This window comes from Macrotis lagotis, chromosome 4, assembly GCF_037893015.1.
Source record: "Macrotis lagotis isolate mMagLag1 chromosome 4, bilby.v1.9.chrom.fasta, whole genome shotgun sequence".
NCBI classification, from domain to species: domain Eukaryota; kingdom Metazoa; phylum Chordata; class Mammalia; order Peramelemorphia; family Peramelidae; genus Macrotis; species Macrotis lagotis.
The window spans coordinates 99,955,117-99,975,566 of NC_133661.1; the positions used below are offsets into that span (position 1 = coordinate 99,955,117).

Genomic DNA, 20,450 nt, shown 5'->3' on the forward strand with positions numbered 1-20,450 from the left:
CCTGTATAAAAGTTAAAAAAATATACAAGACTATTTTCCTTTTTTGTTTTCTGTTTTTTATTTTTTGACACTATTTTCCAGGGGAAAAGCATCAGAAGAAAAAAAGGAAGATTAGTCATTCAATATATCTACAGGTAATTACTGAAGTAGGTTCCGTCTATTCTACTCCCAGCTAGTTTGTACCCAAATATTTACATGGTTTCTTCCCTGTTAGAATGTAAGCTTGTGGAAGGCAGTAACTCTTTTTGCCTTTATGCTCTGCACAGTGCCTGGATATCATAAATGCTTGATGAAGGTTTGTTAATTGGTGCAGATTGTGATCCAGCTGTATCTTCTTGTCTTATACAATTCTCCTTAGTGTTCTCCCAGAGATCCTCCCTAGAGGATGTATTCAATATGCTAGGGGATTTTCTTGAGATCTTTTTTCTTTTGGTACTACTTCAGCATTTGGACTGCCCATCTGTTACACTCTGCTTTTGATGGAGAACTAGCCCTGTTCCTTTTCTGATAGTACATTTTGTGAATGATATACTTCTGCAAGGGTATGATGGAGCTCAATAAGACTGATTCCTGAGACATGAGAGTTTTTTTTTTTGGTAAGAGCATTTATAATTAGGAAAGTGGCAAGTGCTAAAAATCAGGGTTCGATCATTTTATTGTCTAGGCTTAAGTAATGGAGAAAATGTTAGTAATGTAAATTAAACTTGAGTTGAGGCTATTCTCCCCTCCCCCCTCCCAAGCTGGTTGTTAAGCATTTATCAGCCCACTTCTTATGCATAGTTCATCCCTGAAAACATACTGTATGTATAGCCAGTATTTTAAAAAGTACTTTTCAGACTTTAAAAAGCCCAAACAGGAACAGTCTTGGTCTTACATCTCTGGTACAGAGAATGTTCATAGAACCACAGAATTATTGTTGGAAGGAGCCTGAGAAATCACCTGACTCCACTCGATTATTTTATATATGGAAAGTAAGGTCCAGAGGGGTTGTGGCTAGCCCAGGATCACATGACTGTGATGTAAGTAGTTGAGGCAGGATTTGAACCTAGGTTATTCCTGATACCAAATCCAGTGTTGACCCATTATACCATGCTCCAAGGACCTCATCTTAATGCAGAGTCAGCTTGCCAGAGATACACCTTGGAGGTTTGTCATTCTGGCAGAAGCATCACCCAAGACTTGTCCAGTTAACAAGTTGAGACATAGCTGGAGAAGAAGATAGTGGGGTGGAGAGGTATGTTAGACAGGTTTCAATGAAGCAGTCCTTCAGTTGTCACTGTCAAGAGAGTGGATCAACATTCTACAACACCCTCCTGAATCCCACACAAATCACAAATACATTTTTAGTCCCACTCACCCATTACTATCATAGTAAGGTATTCAGAATGATAAAAGATTATTTTAGTCATATGAGATGGGTGTCCATGGTCACCCATTACTATTGTATTCATTTAGTCTTGATGCTCCCTCCACTGATTTCCTTGGTGTTTTGCTCCTGCCCCTTCCTTCTCCTTCTGGGAAATAATGTTGGATTCAGACAGTTATACATCAGCTTACTGCAGAATGCTTTTTCAGGTTGTTTATTGTTATTCTGTTGTTTCCCACCTACCTCTGAAGAGACTCCTGTTTTTAATGAATAATTTTAATGTGACAACTGTCAATTCTCAGTTTAGAGTGGTTTAAAAATAGTACTTCTCTATAGGTAACTGTTAAATGACCGAAAAGATATTGAATGTCAGAAGGTTACCTGCCACTCTCGGAGAAACTGTTACCCAGAAAATGAGAGAATAGGAGTGAGATGCCCAAGTTCTCAATCATGGGCCACAAATGATGCATTGGAGCAGACAGCCACAGGCAGTGCCAGGAGTCTGCTTCAATTTGCCTGCACCCTGTTCTAAAGCTGAGCAAGTGACCTTGGAAGTGGGTGCATTTTCTCCTGCTATTTCTGGCAACGGTTCTGGTTCTTGAGCTCTTTATTCTTCTGGTTACACTTCCAAAGTAAGAAACATGTTGTCTACTCAGTACCAGGTCCCCAGTGCCAAACACATTCTTTCAATGATGTCGAAGAAGTCTTGCATAAATCCATGGGAGGCTAGAAAAATGAAGGTATAAAGAAGTAATTCTTGAGCCTTTTCTAGCCCATTTCTGGGAAAAATCTGTCGACTCAAAATGGATATGAAACTACATTAAATTCTCCATATTTTCCTACAATGAAGAAGGGAACGTCCCATAAAAGAATTTGTTTTTCCTACTTGTAATTTCAGGCAACACATACAGCTAATATGTTACTTAAAACTAGCTTTAAAAGCAACCTGGGTATTGAGGATGGCATTCTGGAAGTACAGAAATGAATATTTACTTTCAACTCTGCCTCACCCCCCAATATTTATCTCCTTGCACACTTGTTTTCTTTTTTATTGTGATTTCATTTATTTTTTATTTCATGGAAATTAGAGGAATCTTGGAGAGTTTTAGTTTTTGAACTTCAGTTATAGAGTCCTGTTTTTGTTTATTTTCTTGACTTTTAAAACTGCTTTGTAAAATTCTTGTGTTTGCAGCCAAGGAGATCCTGTACTTTTAGGACCATATCAAATGGCTTTTTTTTTGCATGTGGCTCTAGTCCACAGGATCATGGAATCTTAGATGGAAATTTTATTCTGCTTCCTTTTTTTTTTTTACTGAGGGGAAAACTGAAGTGAGAGTAATTTGTCATGATCACAAATGTCTATTTAATCTTTTGCATCAAATCAGCCTAATAGCAAAATATAGAAAAGGTTCAAAGAAATGCTTCAAAAAGAGGCTTTAAAAATCCAGTTTTGTTTAGGCAAGGAATCTAAAAATCATTAGAGAGAAGAACTATGAATGTACTGGGTACATGGGAGACACGGATGTGAGGGATGAGTTGAATTTGCTCCATATAAATAGATTAAAGTTCAGTTACTTTTTCAAGTGATTCAGTCCTCTGTGGTTTGAAAATCTAGTTGAGAATCCCATGACAATAGTAATCCTCTGGGAGCCCTCCTACTTTCTATGCATAAGTCAGGCTGTGAGTTTCACAGGATCATATCATTTTCAAGATATCCTGATAGTTACACCTTGATTTTCAGCACCAATTGGAAGTCCAAGAGAGGTAAAAATGAATGAATGAAAATAAGACCCTTTAAATTTTTTTTAAATGTCATATTATTAGGATTGAGAAATTCCAGTTTAGAGTAGTAACAAAAGGGAAGAGATATTTATTTAATCTGAATTAATTTGTTTGTCCCCAGATGAAATGAAATTTGCTCATCTAAATTCATTCTTTCATTCTAATCTAATGGAAAAAAGTTTTTCCTTCCTTGCATTATTCAGTCTTTTTTTCAGTCATGACTCTATTTTGGGGTATTCTTGGCAAAAGATACTGGAGGGGTTTGTAATTTCCTTCTTTAGTTCATTTTACAAATGAAGAAATTGAAATAGGGTTAAGTGACTTTCTCAGGGTCACATAGCTAGTAAGTACCTGAGGTCAGATGTTCATGACTCCAGATCTGGCACTCTATCCGTTGTACCTCCTCACTTTCTTGAATTAGTGCCTCTCATACTTCAAAGATGAGTTGTATTTTTCTTGAAGCCAAAATTTATTAACTCATCTACCTTTTCTTTAAATATTTTGTTGTATGTCCATTATGAAACTATATCTATCTTATCAAACTATCAGCATAAAAGCAAAAAAATTTAAAGAAATAAATGGAATGCCTTTACTGATTATGATTTAGCCTCTTTCTTCTTACTGGGGGGGGGTAGAAAGAGGAAAGGGATGAGACAGCCCCAATGACTACAATATAAAATTGTTTAAAAGCTCTAAGCAAAGAGAACATTTTCGCCATTAAGACCCTGTGCTTTGTTGCAATTGGAGTCAGGTTAAGCAAAGTAGACAGATTATTTGATTTGGAGTCAAGAAAGTCCTGGGTTTGCTTATCACCTCTTACACATGGTAGCTTTATGATCTCTGAGTTCTTGTTCTTTCATCTGAAAGATGGGGATAATATGAGCTAGCATTTAAAATGTGGTTGTGATGACCAAAGACATAGATAAAGTGCTTTCAAAAGATCCTTAAAGTATTATGTAAATGTCAGTTACAGGACTGTGAAGTCCACAGGAAAGCCCAACTGAAGATCCAGAAGATGAAGATGGAAGTGGAATAGGAGAGGAGCCAGAAAACAGTGATTGGTGGAGAATGGTAAGGCAACTTAGAAGTCACCTAGTTCAATTTCTTTAATCTGTTGATGAAGAAACTAAGGCCCAGAGAAATTTGCTTGAGTTACTCAGGTAAAATAGGGCTGAACTGGAATTTAAAATCGTGTCAACTGTCTCAAAAACCCAACATTCTTTTAACTACAGCACTCTGGTTGAGGCTGTTAGTATTTTTGTTCATTTCCAGGTATATGGGGGACAGCTCTGCAAATTGAAGAATGAAGTTTCAAGTATACAAGTGAGATTTCAGATGGTATCTATATCTTTCATCCATCAGCTTATAGTTGGTGGGGCCGGAGACTCTGGTAGTGGTTTCAAGAGAAGTTCCTCCCAATACACCGAGAACATTTCTTTGCTAATATTCTCTTTGGAACAAATATTAGCAACTCACTCAGAATTTATTAATTACCTTCTCTGTACTTCAGATAGTTAATTTATTCCCCATCCTCAGTCTCCTTAGTATCAATATGCTGATTTTAGAGAGTACCTATTCATTTACCCCTTCTTATTTTCAGATTCACTCTGCTGAAGAGTTCAGATGATCAACCATAAGGAAATGAAGGCTGGAGTAAATCCAGATTCCTAGAAATATACACTACTGGCACAAATTTATGATAATTTTAGAGTTAAACATAAGTCTTCTTTTAATGACACTTCAATACAACAATTATTTCACTTCATTTCTAAATTAATGTAAATTGATATTTTCTTTATTAATAGCAGGTTATTTTATTTCATTAGAATAGTAGTTCTCAAACTTTTTGGTCTCAAGATCCCTTTACATCCTTAAAAATTACTGAGGACCCCAAAAAGCTTTTGTATATGTGGGTTTTATATGTCAGTATTTACCATATTAAAAATCAAAACCTCTTGGTTGTTATTATGAAAATAGTTTTGACCTTGCAGACTCCTTGTAAAATTTCCCAGATTGTACTTTGAGAGCTACTGTCTTAAGAGAATCACTTTGCCCAATACATAAATAAATCCAGCAACTACTTTTTCATTCAAAAACTTTTTTATGGTGAATACATAGGAAACAGCATAGCATAGTGGATAAAGAGCTGACCCTGGAGCCAGAAAGACTTGGGTTGAAGCTTAACTATGACACATGCTGACTGTGACTGGGCAAATCACTGAACCTTTCAGTATCAGAGGCAATTTGCTAGCACTATAAAATTGCAGAGAAGGGGCTGATCTGCATTAGTAGAAGTCCCTGATGGTGAACTTTTTATATACTTAATATCTTAAGGAAAAAAAAAGAGGTTACAATGAAAAAAAGCTTTATCTGAGGAGGGAGAACCTGAGATAGGCTTTACAGAAGTCTCTGGGCTATGTGATGTCAGACATTGACTTACAAGGCATCCTAAATAGTTCAGATAGTGATATTCTAAAATGTGCTAAAATTCTGATGAAATTTTAAAGAAATTTCAAAGTATATGCTATTCATCTAATTATGCCCAGCTTCATATAAGAACTGAGCATTAAATCAATTATATATGATCTTAACTGATAAGTTGTCCATGACAGGCAGTCTTTTGTATGATGACTTACACTGATTAGTTCTCAAACAATTCTCTGACCAATCTCTTTTGTTCCTCTACTGTTTCCTGATCCTTGCCAACTGCATTGTCTCAGTCACCTCTCTCTTGGCGTAAAGCCAGAAGCTCTATGGTCACAATTTAAAGCTCTCTGCTTATTCCCTGCCTCCTCTAAAAATACTTTGAGACTAATCAACTGCTATGTTGGTAACCTAAATAAGTTACTAAAGTTGAATTGGAGATCAAACATGTTGCCTTCAGTCTTTTATCCTTTCTTTAACTTGAAAAGATTTGGGATATGTAAACATAGCAAAGAAGAGTGCTTAGCATATTTGATATGATGATATAATTGTTATGATTTTTCATTTTTTTAAACTTGTAAAGTGTGATCTTTTTCATTGGCTTGATTCTTCAATTGTTTCATCATTTCTTTATAACTTAGAACTCTTGACTGAAAAGAACATTGTCTAAATTAAAGAAAATTATACTCACTTCTATACCAAATGGACTGATTTCTTGAGAGACATCTCATTTCTGATAAGCTCCTGCATTAAAAATGAAAAACAAGATTTAAATGTGACTTCTACAACAGGTACCAGGATGAACATAAGACAAGATCACTTCAGTGATTAGAAAGAAATAATCTAAAAATTTGATCATTTTCCTTTATGTTAAAAAATTTCCAATTTGACTGTGTTAATTTGGATTCCCACTTGATTTTTCTACATCTCAAAGCATTCCCATTCCTTTCCTTTCTCTACCCACTGAGTAAGTAATTCAATCCTAGATGTTTCTCTATACCTCTAGAATATTTTGATATTCAAAGCATTTATTTCAAATGGTTCTGAAATATGAATCAAGGAAACATTCTCATGTCTCAAATTCTTCTGAGTCAAAATCAAAGAAATGATTAGTTAGGGAGTAGATCTAACTAAAATACCTGAATTATCAGGAAAGATAAAGATGATAATATTCAATAATAATAGGTCACACTTCTATAGCACCTTCTACATGACTGGCACTGTGTTATGCTCATGATAACTATCATGTCATTTGATCAACTGTCTAGTCCCAAACATGAATATATTTTTAATGAGTTCTTTTCCTCAATGTCTCAGTTCCTTGCAAACAACAAGTTTGATAAGATCCTGTAATTTTATATTTTTGTTATTAATAATTCATATTTATATAGTAATTTAAAGTTAGCAAAGCACTTTCCTCACAACTTAAGTGCATTAATATGTCCATTTTACAGATGAGAAAACTAATGCTTTCAAGAGATTAAGTGACTTGTCCAGAGCCCCATAGTGTTTGGGCTAAGTTCTGAATTCAGATGTTCCAATTCCAAATTTAACACTCTTTCCTCCATGCTTTTCTACTGATAATTTCAGAATAATTTCTGTATCAATAAAAGTGAAAGTACACATAGATCAACAAGAGAGACTCCTGAATCTCTTCCTAAAAGGCAGTCTTCCATAAAAACTGTAAACTGTACTCCTTTTGTCAAAATTGGAAGATAATAATCTACAAATTATTTTACTTGGAAATTATTTAGTTAGAATGTGGGACTTCAGAGAACTGTGGTGTTGATTTGTTCAGACTGAATCTTCACAGAAAAACTCACTTTTCCTAACTTGGTAACACAACTGTTTTAAATTTAGATGCAAAATAATTGAGTTACCCATCTATTTAGTCTGGTTTTGTTTTGTTTTGGGGAGACCCTTGGCTTTGTGAGTTCCTATAACTAGGAAGAATATAAGGGAGTTACAAAAGACTTTTTCCATGTCTAGAAAGATAAATTACTATACTCTTCTCCTCAAAACATTTAGTCTGATAAAATATTCAATGATTGGAGAACTTTAGGGAAAAACTCCAATTACTTTTAATTTTTTTTTTTAAGGAAATGAGGTTAAGTGTCTGAGATTTAATTTGAACTCAGGTCTCCTGACTCTAGGGCTGGTGTTCTCTATCCACCGTGCCACCTAGCTGCTCCAACAATTACTTTTAAATCCTTTTCAAAAGCAATTTAAACTATATTCTTGTTAAACAATTTTAATGAAATCTCATCTTTACAAGATTACAATGTATGTTTTTCCCATATATGTTATCTTTTTAATACCTAGGCAATTTCTTAAGATGATAATAAATCATTCAATCAAAAAACACTTATTAAGTGCTACCACAGTACCAGGCACTATGCTAAGTGCTGGTTATACAAATATAAACAAAGTAAACTATGCATATCTATATCTATATATATTTACACACAGGATAAAAAGAAAATTAAGAGAGAATGATACTATAATTAAGAAGATTGAGGAAGACTTTCTATAAAAGGTGAGATTTTAATTGGGGTTTTAAAGAAATCAGGAAGATCTTTCTGCTCATCTATATTAATTTCTCAGAACTACTTGAAAAACAGTCTTTACTGTTATGACGGTAACACTAAAGACCACAGAAATCCTTGACTTTTTTTAAGAGACATTTCCCTAAATCAATCACATATTTCACAGATATAAGAAAACAATCTAGATTTAAAAGGCTGATTAGGGTATGACAAATCACTTTGAAAAATATCCTTTATATTCCTGATGCTACAATTCTAGTTAAGTTTTTTAAAAAAAATCTTATACCTGAGTTAAAGTACTAACCTTCTAATTGGTCATTTTCCTTTATGTTAAAAATTTCCAATTTGACTGTGTTAATTTGGATTCCAACTTGATTTTTCAACATCTCAAAACATTCCCATTCCTTTCCTTCCTCTACCCACTGAGTAAGTAATCCAACCCTAGAGGTTTCTCTATACCTCTAGAGTATTTTGATATTCAAAGCATTTATTTCAAATGGTTCTGAAATATGAAAAATTAGTCCTTTCCTTTTCCCATGCCTGCTACTAGATTAATGTTTCTAAAAAAATTGCTTTTGTCTAACTATGCTCTTACTCATAAACCTTCTATGGTCCCACTTTCCATAGGGTAAAATTGGATCTCTTATTCAAACCTGTCTACAATCTATTTCTCTATGTGTGTTTATTTTCTCCCATATTTCATGAAAAAAATTTATCATTCATTTAAAAAAATGCTAGTTTCAAATTCTCTCCCTCCCCCCCTCACTGAGTAGACAAGCAATTTTATGTTCTACATGCATGGTCATGTAAATCATACTTCCATATCACAATCCATTTTTTCCCTAATTTATCTAATTTTAACTTCCACTGGCTTCATCAATGGGCACCTCTGCTCCAGCTAGATTGGTATATTAGTTGTTTTCTGGACATAATATAATCATTTTTGCTGCTACTCTTCAGCTTACACTATTCCATTCTACTCTCTCTTTAAACCTCTCTTAAACCCAGCATATTCTTTATCCTTTCCATTACTCCAAATTACTTCAAGTCTCAGGTCAAGTTTTCATCTTCCATGAAACCTTCACAGTCCATGGAACCAAAATGAGTTTTCTTGACACTAAACTTTTATAGTAACTGATCATTTAAAAAAACTGATATTTATTGTCTTACATTGTTATTTGGATTTTTACTTGTAAATGTCTGAACTCCCCAACTTGATCATCCCTTTCATAGAGACAGGGAAAGTAATTTTGATTTTCTATCAGTCCTTGACTATGCCTAATATAGTGTTATGTGTCATATTTAGTCAATATTTGGTAAATGAAGAAAAAGACTTAACAGATAATTACCTAAAATAATGAAGTCCTTTGGTGAATTAAAAGTAAAATTTTGTTTACCCACCTATTAGGAATGAAGTTTTTGTGGGAAATGAGACCCACATGCCTAAGTCCTTCTATAAAGTGTTGATAAATGCTTAATATCTTTAGAAATGCCTCTGGGAGTGATGGCCAAGAAAACACAGTGCAGGAGTTGTGATAATCTGCTCTTTTGAGTCAGTTCTGTTGATTTCCTGGTTTGAGGAGAGTCCTTAATAGTCACTTTAATCAATGCTTGCCAAGATGTTTTATTACCTCATTATGGGCAATGATTGGAAAGTTAAGACTGACATAGGTATTTGTGAAAAGAGAAACAGTATGTAGATACCACAAGAAAATCATAAAAATATCATGGTTGATACTTTCTATAACTGTTTAATTTAAAGAGAATCTGAAATGATAAATAATGTAGGTTAGCCTAGGAGATGAGACGTGACTAATTTTCTTATTCAGTGTATGATAAATTTTTATAAAGAGGATATACTCTTTTCTCTTTTCCATTGTGATAAAGAAAATATTATGTTGAGTAACATAGGTTCTAGAATATATTTTCCTAAAGGGCTACAAATCTAAATTTTCATATGTTTGAATTGGATTAGGCAAGCTGCTAGTCTAATCTGCCTTCAAATGGGAAGAAAGTCTTTTAAGATATAGATAACCTCTCAAAGTCTTTTCTATATCAGCAATACAGTAATATCCTTCCCATATTTGCAAGTTCCTGACTCAGAGGTCTTTTAATTTGAGTATGTACTTTTTTTCAGTTAAAATGCATAAATCATGAACTATTGAAGAACCATTTAAATAGTCAGTTGCTTGTATCATTTTTTCCCCAAAATTATCTGTAATTATTTTTTTTAATTCTGAGGAGTACAAAAATAGCATTAGAGTTTCTCTTAATGTTTATTCCATTAAAGGTCTTTGAGGGGGCAGCTAGTGACAGTGGATAGAGCACCTGCCCTGGAGTCAGGAGTACCTGAGTTCAAATCTGGCCTCAGACACTTAATAATTACCTAGCTGTGTGGCCTTGGGCAAGCCCCATTTGCCTTGCAAAAAAAGAAAACCTAAAAAAAAAAGGTCTTTGAACAAGGGCATTAAAATTGATAATAGAATTCTGGTTATTAATATATAAAATATTTTAAAGTCAGTTATTTTGTTTGTATAAGCATATACATGTATGTAGGTAGGTATGCATGCATAAATAATTATAAGTATAGAGATATATGACTCTCTGCAATCATTATGAGATTAAAAAAATATACAGGTTGCCTTCTTTGAGTTACTATTTTTTTTTGCAAGGCAAATGGGGTTAAGTGGCTTGCCCAAGGCCACACAGCTAGGTCATTAATTAAGTGTCTGAGACCGGATTTGAACCCAGGTACTCCTGACTCCAGGACTGGTGCTTTATCCACTATGCCACCTAGCCACCCTCTTTGAGTTACTATTTCAACAAAAAAGGGGAACAATATTGCTAGACTGTTTTTTTGTTTGTTAGTTTTTGCAAGGCAGTGGTTAAGTGGAGCTAAGTGACTTGCTCAAGGTCATACAGCTAGGTAACTATTAAGTGCTTGAGGTCACATTTGAACTCAGGTCCTCCTGACTTCAGGGTTGGTGCTCTATCCACTTGGCCACCTAGCTGCCCCCTAGATTCTTTTTGACATGAACAGTATGTGAAAAGTTGCAGAGTTGGTTATATGCTCCAAAACCATTAAATCTATGATATCATAGATGCAAATATTTCCTCCAAAGATACAGATAGCAACTCATTCAAACCTGCCCCATTTGGGTGGCTCTTATACATTTTTTCCCATCAATCTGACACAAGATTCTTCTTGTGGGGAGATAAAGAGCTCTCCAGTTTTCCTAACACATTGTATTTATCAGTGGAGCACAGAACTTATTTGTCACTGAGTCTCACTTTAATCGTATAGCCAAACCCTCTATTTCACTGAGACATCTTGTTGGAAATGTTCTTCCTAGCATCTCCCCACAATTTCTTCCTTGTAATGTATTGCAGTCTGCTCACACCCATCACATGCTTTTCCATTGTCCTTTGGATGATCCTCAGTTCTTTGGAGAATGTAGTGCTCCTTGACTACAAGCCATACAACATGGCTAAAAGAATATTAATATTAAAAAGATGGGCCCTCCTTTCAAGAAGAATCTTGAGGCCATTAAAAAGTCTTTGAAAATCTCAAGTCAATCCAGCCTTCCTCTCTTAGAAAGCTGGTTAATAGGTTGAATTCCTTAATTTTCCTTGCTTAAAGTGGCTGTAGTTAAAAAAAGATTATCAAACAATCCTTTTGGCCAGAGCATAGCAAATAGATTTCTTAATCCTATGTTTGGTAAGATTATTTTGTTCAGTTGTGGTTGCTGTGGAATTTTTAGTGCAGTCACAAAAGTGTTTGCTTATATGCATAATGTTCTCTACATGTATATTTTACCTGCTGTCAGATTGTTCTTTTTCCTTTTATCAGAGTTGAAACTTTTGTTTTGTGTGAGGGAGGAGAGGAAGTTTCAAGAAAATGCATTTGAAATGCTAGGAATCATAAAGCAATGTAAAACATTCATCTGAGCATCTATCTCAAAGGACTCCCAAGTAAGTGCTATCAACCATGTTTTGTTGATATAAAACCTTAGTCACAGGGAAACTGTTTGACTTTCCCAAGGTCATTCAGCAAGGTTGTCATTCAACTTTTAGAATACACTTACTGGTATTGGACCATCTGCTTTTGCAACTTTTATGCTGAATTATGTTCACAATAAGCCACAAATTGGTGGCTCAACAATGGCTTGAATGAATAAATGGATGAAGAGGGAATTTTTGATGTTCCTAAAACAAGGTGATCTAACAATGACAGAGTTAGAGAAAGCGAGCTTGCCTCTATACTCCCATTCATCATGTTAATGTAAATAGGAAGAATTATTGTTTGTGTGTGTGGGGGGATGGGCTAGGTGGCACAGTGGATAGAGCACTGACCCTGGAGTCAGGAGCATCTGTGTTCAAAACTGGCCTCAGATACTTAATAGTTACCTAGCTGTGTGGCCTTGGGCAAGCCACTTAACCCCACTGCCTTGCAAAAAAAAAAAACCTTAAAAAAATTATTATGTCCTATGAGGACAAGCCAAGATACCTCTAAAATTTCTATTTGTTTACCATAAGCATTACTTAAAATTTAGGAAAAAGAAACATTCTATATAACATCAAGTATATTATAGGCAAATTAAGATAAATAACAAGGAAATATTTAAGATTTTTGTTAGAAGTAAATATAAACGCTATTGGGGGAAGTGGGAAAAGAAAGAAGAAAACCCAAGTCTCAACAGATATTGGCAATTCCAGCACTGGAAAATGGGCACGGTGGATGCTGATGCTACTCTAAAGGGATAACATCAGTTGCCCCTCCTTGGCTCATTTGGAGAGTAAAATGAAAAGAATACAGGAAATAAAAGTTTATTCAGAGAGTGAGTACTTAAAGTTATTCTTCAGACACTTAATAATAATTACCTAGCCATGTGGCTTTGGGCAAGCCACTTAACCCCATTGCCTTGAAAAAAAAATCTTAAAAAAAAATAAAGTTATTCTAATTTTCTTTGTTCAACACGTAAAAGGTTGCAAAGTGTGAGCATTTTTATTTTTCTTTTACACAGTTAATGTTGCTGGGGAAAAGCAAACAAAAAACAAACTTATCTAAACCAGCACACATTAAGTTCCTACTATGTGTTTAGTTTCTGGGATAAGGTTATAAAATTAAGAACTACCAAATGAGGAAACTGCCTCTACTGATGCCAATACCTTTTCTACAACTGAGAGCATTAAGGAGTTGACCATAACACTTAGCAGTCAAGTGTTTTGCCCTTCAAGTGTCAGAGGCTGAACTTGAATTATGTTCTTCTTGGTTCCAAGACCTGTTCTCTAAGCCATTATACAATATGGCCTTGCCCTCAAGGGGCTAACATTCTACTAGGGGAAATGGCAAGTATTTAAATATATGATGTTTTCAGGAAGAATTGAGTACTAATAATTAAGGGGAATCTGGAAGGTCCCAAATAAGCTAAGCTTTGAAGGAAGTGAGAGATTTTAAGAAGCAGAAGTAAGGACAAAGTACCTTCCAGGCCAGGACAACTTGAGAAAATGCATTGGAGACTGAAAAGAGAAAAACTGAGTTTGAAGTATATCAAAGTAAACCAATTTGACTAGAATGATGAGGTTTGTCCTTTGTTCTTGAAGAAGAAAAGACCATGACATCAGGGAGGTGATGCCATGACAAGCAAATGAATTGGATTTGAGTGAGGGGAGGCTGTGATAAGTCACCAGCCTCAGTTTCTCTTCTGGAACCACCTGGGTTCAGAGACCAGATATGAATCATGACAACTGGAGATGACTATGGATGTGAAGCAATCAGGGTTAAATGACTGGTCCAAGGTCACACAGCTGGTAAGTGTCTGAGATTAGATTTGAACTCAATTCCTCCAGACTTCAGCCTTTTTCCACTGCATAAAACAGTACTTGAAGGGGAGTAAGGTCCATATGTCTGGAAAGGCAGTTTGGCTTAAGATAGTGAAGTATTTTAAATACCCAATTAGGTAGTTTGTTTTTCATTTTTATAGTCAATAGAGAGTCAAGGAATGTCCTTAAGTAGTGGTATGACTTGGTCAGACTTGTGTTTTAGGAACATTATTCTAGTAGATGTATGGGGAATGATTTGGGGAGAGGAGGAAAACTGGTAGCTGGATCCAATAATTTAGGTGAAAGGAGTGGGGGGTGGCAGCATGTGTGAAGAGAAAGTGAGGGATAGAAGTACATGGGAAATGATGGAGAGGTAGACTATAATGGTTTAATTTTTGGTGAGTATTCCTCTCTGTAACTCTACTATTCTAGTTTGTTTTTTTGAATTGACTGCTCGTGGATTTTGAAACTATTTCTTTATATTTATCCTTCCTCACAATGTTAAAAATGTTAAAGTAATGCTTGTAAATTAAGTAATTCTTATTTCTATTGAGTACCTATACAATATAATTGCTATATAGAGAGCAATCAGTTAAGTAAGAATAAAAATCAGCAGACACCCAGGCCCAATATATCATTTTTGAGTGATCTCCTGTACTAAAATTGAAATAATGTTTTGTGTGTGTGTGTGTGTGTGTGTGTGTGTGTATGTGTAAAAGAAGGAGGGAAAGAGGAATTAATTTAATTCCATTTGCTAATGTGACTGTAGTGAGTCTATTTTTAGGCATAATCCAAACACTGCAAGTCTTCTCCATTCTCATTAAGTATAAATTTGGCTGGTATTCAAGAGAATTAGTATTTCTCAGTACATTATCTATCCTATCAACTAAAAATACATTATTCTGGACCAGTATGGTTAATTGGAATTTACTATTCTTTGAGGCTTTCCCCCCTTATTCAAGAGAATTAATGGGCCTAACTTTGTTCAAAAACTGCTGCTGGAAACCGACCAAGGTGATTGTACATGATTTTTCATTTGAACCCTTATTTCATAGCTCTTGTTCAAATTTGGGTTCTAAGACTGTGCTAATACTCTGGGTGCAGAATTTCCGTCACTGTAATTTTATCTATTACTGGGAGGAAGTCAGCACATTCAACAAAAATAGGAAATTAAATTAAGTTAGGAAAGTGTGCTTACTAAGGAAGGGCCTTCACAATAGCCACTTAGTAGTTATTAATAAAATTTCAGTGTCAAAGGTATAGACCAAAACCTAGTAATAAACTTGTTTTTCCCCAGCACTTATATCAAGTACCATTAATAAAAGAAGTTAAGTTCACCAAAAGTTAAAGCTGAAATTTTTGTACTCTACATATTCCATTAAACACCTTCCATTTTCTTACCTTTGGAAACATCATTATGTTTTCAAAGGTTGTGATCGTTACATTAAACGGAACCTTAAACATCACTTGTAAATGTAGTTTAGTGTATTATTGGACATGTTATCCTCCTTTTGGATCATTAAATTTTTTATTTATAGCTCATAAGAATAGCAAATGTGTATGCTATACAAAACACACATTTGACATATGAACTTTCTGCATATTTGTTTTGCTTTTCCATTCTGTCATATTCTCTCTTCCTTTCACTTATGTATTATCTTACCAAGTATAAACATATTTGGCACTCTGTCTTCCATTGTTAATCTATATCTATTTTTCTTTGAGAGAAAGAGACAGTGAGACACAAAGAGCCAGAAATGGAGTCATAAAATTTAAAGAAAGTGGGAAAGACAAAGAGTAGAGAGAGGAAGAGACATGGGGGGAGAGAGAGAAAGAAGACAAAAAAGAATAATTTTCATGGATATTTGGAATCATTATATAGTTCTGAGTAGATATAATCATCTACTCATAAAAGTGATGAGAAACCTGTTCAACACAGACTCTAATTGATCCTGATCACAATATTTTCTTTAATTTTAGTAATAAGTAATGCTCATTAAATAACTAATTTTGTTCATTTGTTGTAAAAATCCAGGAAACTTTCTAAGGTTTATATATCTCTAGGCTCTCATTAAGGGACCATTTATACCATTTTTATTCAAGGAAATTTCTTATTTAAATGGGAAAGTTAAACTGAAAAGCAAAGCATTTACTTGTTGCCACAAAGTCTACTAAACAAAATGATTCCATGACTTTTTAATATTCTAGACTAACAGTAGATTAAGGAATAAGCAGATTAAGAACTGTTTTAATCTATCTCACCTGTTTTTTTTAAAGGACTGTATGCTGTCTTAGTATTGGTGGAGACTTTTAAACTTTGTAATAACTTCTGTGGAATTGTGGAAACCATGCTACTGTTCATGGGACCTATTACTGTTCACTGAAAAAGTTAATATTTACCTTAATTCAGTGTATGTAAGGTTACTTAAATAGCCCACCAAAAGAACAGTATTCTAGTCTGATTTATCATAATAGCCAGAGAGATATCTGTGTTTATACTTAACATATACTAAAGGCTGAAAGATGCAACTTGACTTGCTTGTCATAAAATTATAAAAGAAAAAACTCTTCACTCAAAGTATAAATGTTGGAAACTTATTCTGGAGGACAATTCTTCACTGAGGAAGAATTTCACAATACTCTCACTAGAAGTAAACTACAAAAAATATTCTGGATGCCTTTGCATGTTCCAAAGCTGTTACATAAGGTCACCTCCTCCCCACCTGTGTACAGGTAGGAGCATAAGATGCTATATAGAGTGTCCCCAAAATTTTGGTACAGGGACACCTTGTATTATCTGTCAAATAGTTTATTCATCTGAAACATTGCTAGAAGGAATGATTAGACAAATAAATGGGAGGGAAATCACTTGAATGGAAAATAGTTTTTATAAATAATCATTTGCCCATGGAAGCATTTTACATTCAAAATAGCCGTTAAGAGAAATATACATATTGTACACTGAACTTTGTTGGCTACATATTGGAAACCCAAGGAATTATTGATTTCATTCTAAGCAGGAAACACATTATTCAAATGAACTATTTCTTTTGTACAAAGTAGCAGTTGTTTTACCTGTAGTTTTGAAGATTGGATTTTGAAGGTAAAATGATAACTATGTAATCCAAAATGGTACCCTTTAAGAAAAAAGGCAAGGGGAATATGTGGGAGCCTGCTCTACTAGAAACAGTTTGGAAATGCCTTTGAAGCTCCCGGTAGAAATACAGCCCTATTTGGTTTAGACCACATTTTGCCAGACTTTTATATCAGGAGGGGCTTATGATGAACAGTTGGAATGGAAATCTAATCCCTACTGCAAGCAAAACAAATGCTATTCTTTTCATTACAGCTGAAAATTGTTTCCAAACCCTTTTAGACACACTGTACATATCTTGATTGTGCTGCATTTGTATTTATTGCACATAAACCATTTACTTACACAGTAGTTAGTTGCACCAGAGTATAAATACTTTAAAAAAATACACAGGAGGAAATAGAAATGACACACAAGTGCTAAATTAACAATAGATTCACGTGAGCACTTGGACATACAAAAATAATAAAAAATTCTTATATTTAAACTTTAATATGGATACAGTTACAGTACCACGATAAAATAGTATAAAAAAGTATTTTTTTCCAAAAAAACATTAACTGAAGAACATAACAGACAAAAAGTAGAGTTTGGATTTCAGGTTATTTTCAACTCCCTTTCCTCCCCTCATTAAAATTTCTTTATGTGTGCAATTAATATCTTCAGTGGACTTTACAATTTCTTAACACTGTGCAAAAAGGCATTTTGAACCATTCTTTTCATTTTCTTTTTCAAAATGTGCAGTAATTTTTCTCGACACTAAGACTGTTTCCTCTTATTTACTGTTCTCTCTTCAAAATGTGACAGAGTCACGTGTCACAGAGGCTCGTGCCTGGTCCTTTAAACTAATATTGATACATAAATAATCTGTTTAATATAAACATATTTTATTTTTTTTTAAAAAAATCCCTGTGCAATATGCACAGTTTGAGGTAGGAACCCCTCTGCTTCATCCCCCTTGCCAAGACGCTGGATTTGCCGTGCAAAAAAGGAAAGCCAGGTAGTTTGTCCTTAAATAAAACTTTTAAAAGGTGAATGTGATTTTTGCATCCTTTGCTAAAAATGTCAGAAACTCAGGATTTGAAATAAGGAACCAAAAAGCACCCTGTCGTATCACACTGTCCACAGCATCATTTTCTCTTACTTTTTGGTGGACTGGTCCAATTCCCAGGAATAGAATGGGAACAGCTGATAGTCTTTACAAAGCAGGGTGATTAAATGCAACTCATGGAGAAAGTAAGCTGATGGGTTTTTTCTTCTTTTTCCAATCCCGTATTCTTTTCTGCATCCAGCCCAATGTAACCCAAGTCACACTTCCACAGTCCTTGCAGGAGGGATCAGAATTAGACTCGGGAAAGCTGAAACGGGCATCGTTCCCCGCTTCTCCCCAGAAGTCTAGAAGAAAAGCCCCCCCCGCCCATTTCCTTCTGTTCAGCAGCCGAGTTGCTTTTCCGTCAGTGGTGGATGATGCCGGCTAGGGCTGAAGGAGACACTGTCACCTGCTTTCGGGCTTGAGGAGACTCAGCTCCTCTCTTCCCTGGGAAGACAGTTCAGGGCTGTTGGCTTTCTTCCTCTTGGATTTCCAATCGCGTTTCTTGGGCGGGGATGTGAGGAAGGGGCTGGGGCGGGGGTAGTGCCCCACTCTCCACCCCGCCCCGACGGCCCCCTGCCCGGGCGCTCCCCCGCCGCCCCCCGGCCCTCCACCCGCGGCCGCGCCTATACCTTGGACTCCGAGTACGAGTCTTTGCTGTCCCTGTCCTCCAGGCTGGAGTCGCTGTCCCCGGTGGCCCCGCCGTTGCAGCCGGCCCAGGGCTCCAGGTAGCCGGGCGACGAGGGGAGCAGCTCGCCCTGCTCGGCGCAGGCGGCCGCCGGGGACGGGGTGGCACGGCCGGCGGCCGAGCCGCTGCAGCCCCCGAGCGTGGCGGCCCCGGAGCCCCCGCGCGACAGCTCCCCGGGCCCGGCCCCGGCCCCGGCCCCGCGCGGGCAGCACAGCAGCCGCTTGAAGGCCTTGCGGAAGTCCGGGCTGCGGCAGTAGATGATGGGGTTGAAGGCCGAGTTGGCGTAGCCCAGCCAGTTGAAGAAGACGAAGAGCCAGTTGGGCACCAGGTCGCGGTGGAAGACCTTGACCACGTTGGCGAGGAAGAAGGGCAGCCAGCAGAGCGTGAAGACGCCCATGATGATGCCCAGGGTCTTGAGCGCCTTCTGCTCCTTGAGGGCCACGAGGCGCGAGGGCCGGCGCTTGCTGGGGCGCCCGTTGGCCAGGGCCACGCGCGACGGCGGCGGCGGCGTGGGCGCGGGGGGCGGGCGCGGGGCCGGGGGCGAGGGCGGCGGCCGGGGGCCGCCGTAGAAGCGCCGCTCGCAGCGGTCGATCTTCTTCACCTGCTTCTGGGCCTCGCGGAAGACGCGCAGGTAGACGAAGGCCATGATGGAGAGCGGCACGTAGAAGGAGACCACGGAGGAGGCGATGGCGTAGGCTCGGTTGGTGACGAAGTCGCAGCACTTGGGGTCGTTGTAGCAGTCCCGCGCCTCGTCGCCGTCCGCCCGCCACCAGTGCATGAGGATGGGCAGGAAGGACACGAGCGCCGAGATGGCCCACACGGTGCACACCAGCGCCCGCGCCCGCGCCCGCGTCAGCAGGCTCCGGTAGCGGAACGGCGAGGTGATGGCGACGTAGCGGTCCAGGGCGATGACACACAGCGTCTCGATGCTGGCCGTGACACACAGGACGTCCACCGACGTCCAGAACTCGCAGAAGAAGGAGCCGTACTCCCAGTCGCCCCACACCACGATGGTGGCCCCGAAGGGCACCACCAGCAGCCCCATGACCAGGTCGGCGCTGGCCAGGGAGATGATGAAGAGGTTGGTGAGCGTCTGCAGCCGCTGCGTCCTGGCGATGGCCACGATCACCAGGACGTTGCCCGCCACGATGAGCAGCACGATCAGGGCCATGAGCATGCCCATGCCCGCCGTCCACTGCTGGGACGGGGCCGAGCTCGGCAGCGAGGGCGCGGGGGAGGCCGCCGCCGCCCCCCGGCCCGCGCCGTCGGGGGCGGCCGAGGGGGCCGACAGGTTGTAGGGCTCGTAGCCTAAGGCCGGCGCCCCATCTCCCATGGTGAGGAGGAAGCTCCCGACGAGGCGGCGGGAGCGGACGCCCGGAGGGGTCGGGGCCGGGGCCGGGGCCGGGGCCGGTCAGGGCCACTGTCCGCCCGCGCGCGGACGCCTTGCCCGCAGGAGCCGCGGCTGCTGCTGCTGCCTCCCGCCTCTGCCGGGCTGCCGCTCTAGCTGCTGCCGCTGCCGAGACTCCAGCATGGTTCTGGGCGCTCTGGTCCGGCGGCTCCTGCACCCAGCACCCCACCCTCACCCGCAGCTAGCTCCCCCCAGCGCGGTCCCCGAGGCCCAGCGTCAGGATCCCGCA

At 38.3% G+C, this 20,450-nt stretch overlaps 2 protein-coding genes across 2 annotated transcripts in view; one reads left to right on the forward strand and one right to left on the reverse strand.

Moving 5' to 3' along the window:
* Positions 1-87: 87 nt before the first annotated feature.
* Positions 88-20,231, reverse strand: ADRB1 (adrenoceptor beta 1). Its single transcript, XM_074233641.1, has 3 exons — positions 18,758-20,231; positions 6,264-6,316; positions 88-2,092 (listed from the first exon to the last, which is right to left on the reverse strand). The coding sequence occupies exons 1-2, from the start codon at positions 20,144-20,146 to the stop codon at positions 6,266-6,268; spliced, it is 1,440 nt and encodes a 479-aa protein (XP_074089742.1). The 5' UTR covers positions 20,147-20,231; the 3' UTR covers positions 88-2,092; positions 6,264-6,265.
* The window catches only part of LOC141522701 (uncharacterized), a 189,704-nt gene continuing 189,398 nt past the window's right edge, over positions 20,145-20,450 (forward strand). Inside the window, exon 1 of the mRNA XM_074236202.1 lies at positions 20,145-20,360. Coding sequence (XP_074092303.1) covers positions 20,145-20,360 — 216 coding nt within the window. The remainder of the gene's footprint in view (positions 20,361-20,450) is intronic.

Coding starts and splice junctions, on each gene's coding strand:
- ADRB1 (XM_074233641.1), bottom strand. CDS start 20,146: ATGGGAGATGGGGCGCCGGCCTTAGGCTACGAGCCCTACAACCTGTCG. Junction 6,317..18,757: donor ACTCGTACTCGGAGTCCAAG/GTATAGGCGCGG, acceptor TTTTTAATGCAG/GAGCTTATCAGAAATGAGAT.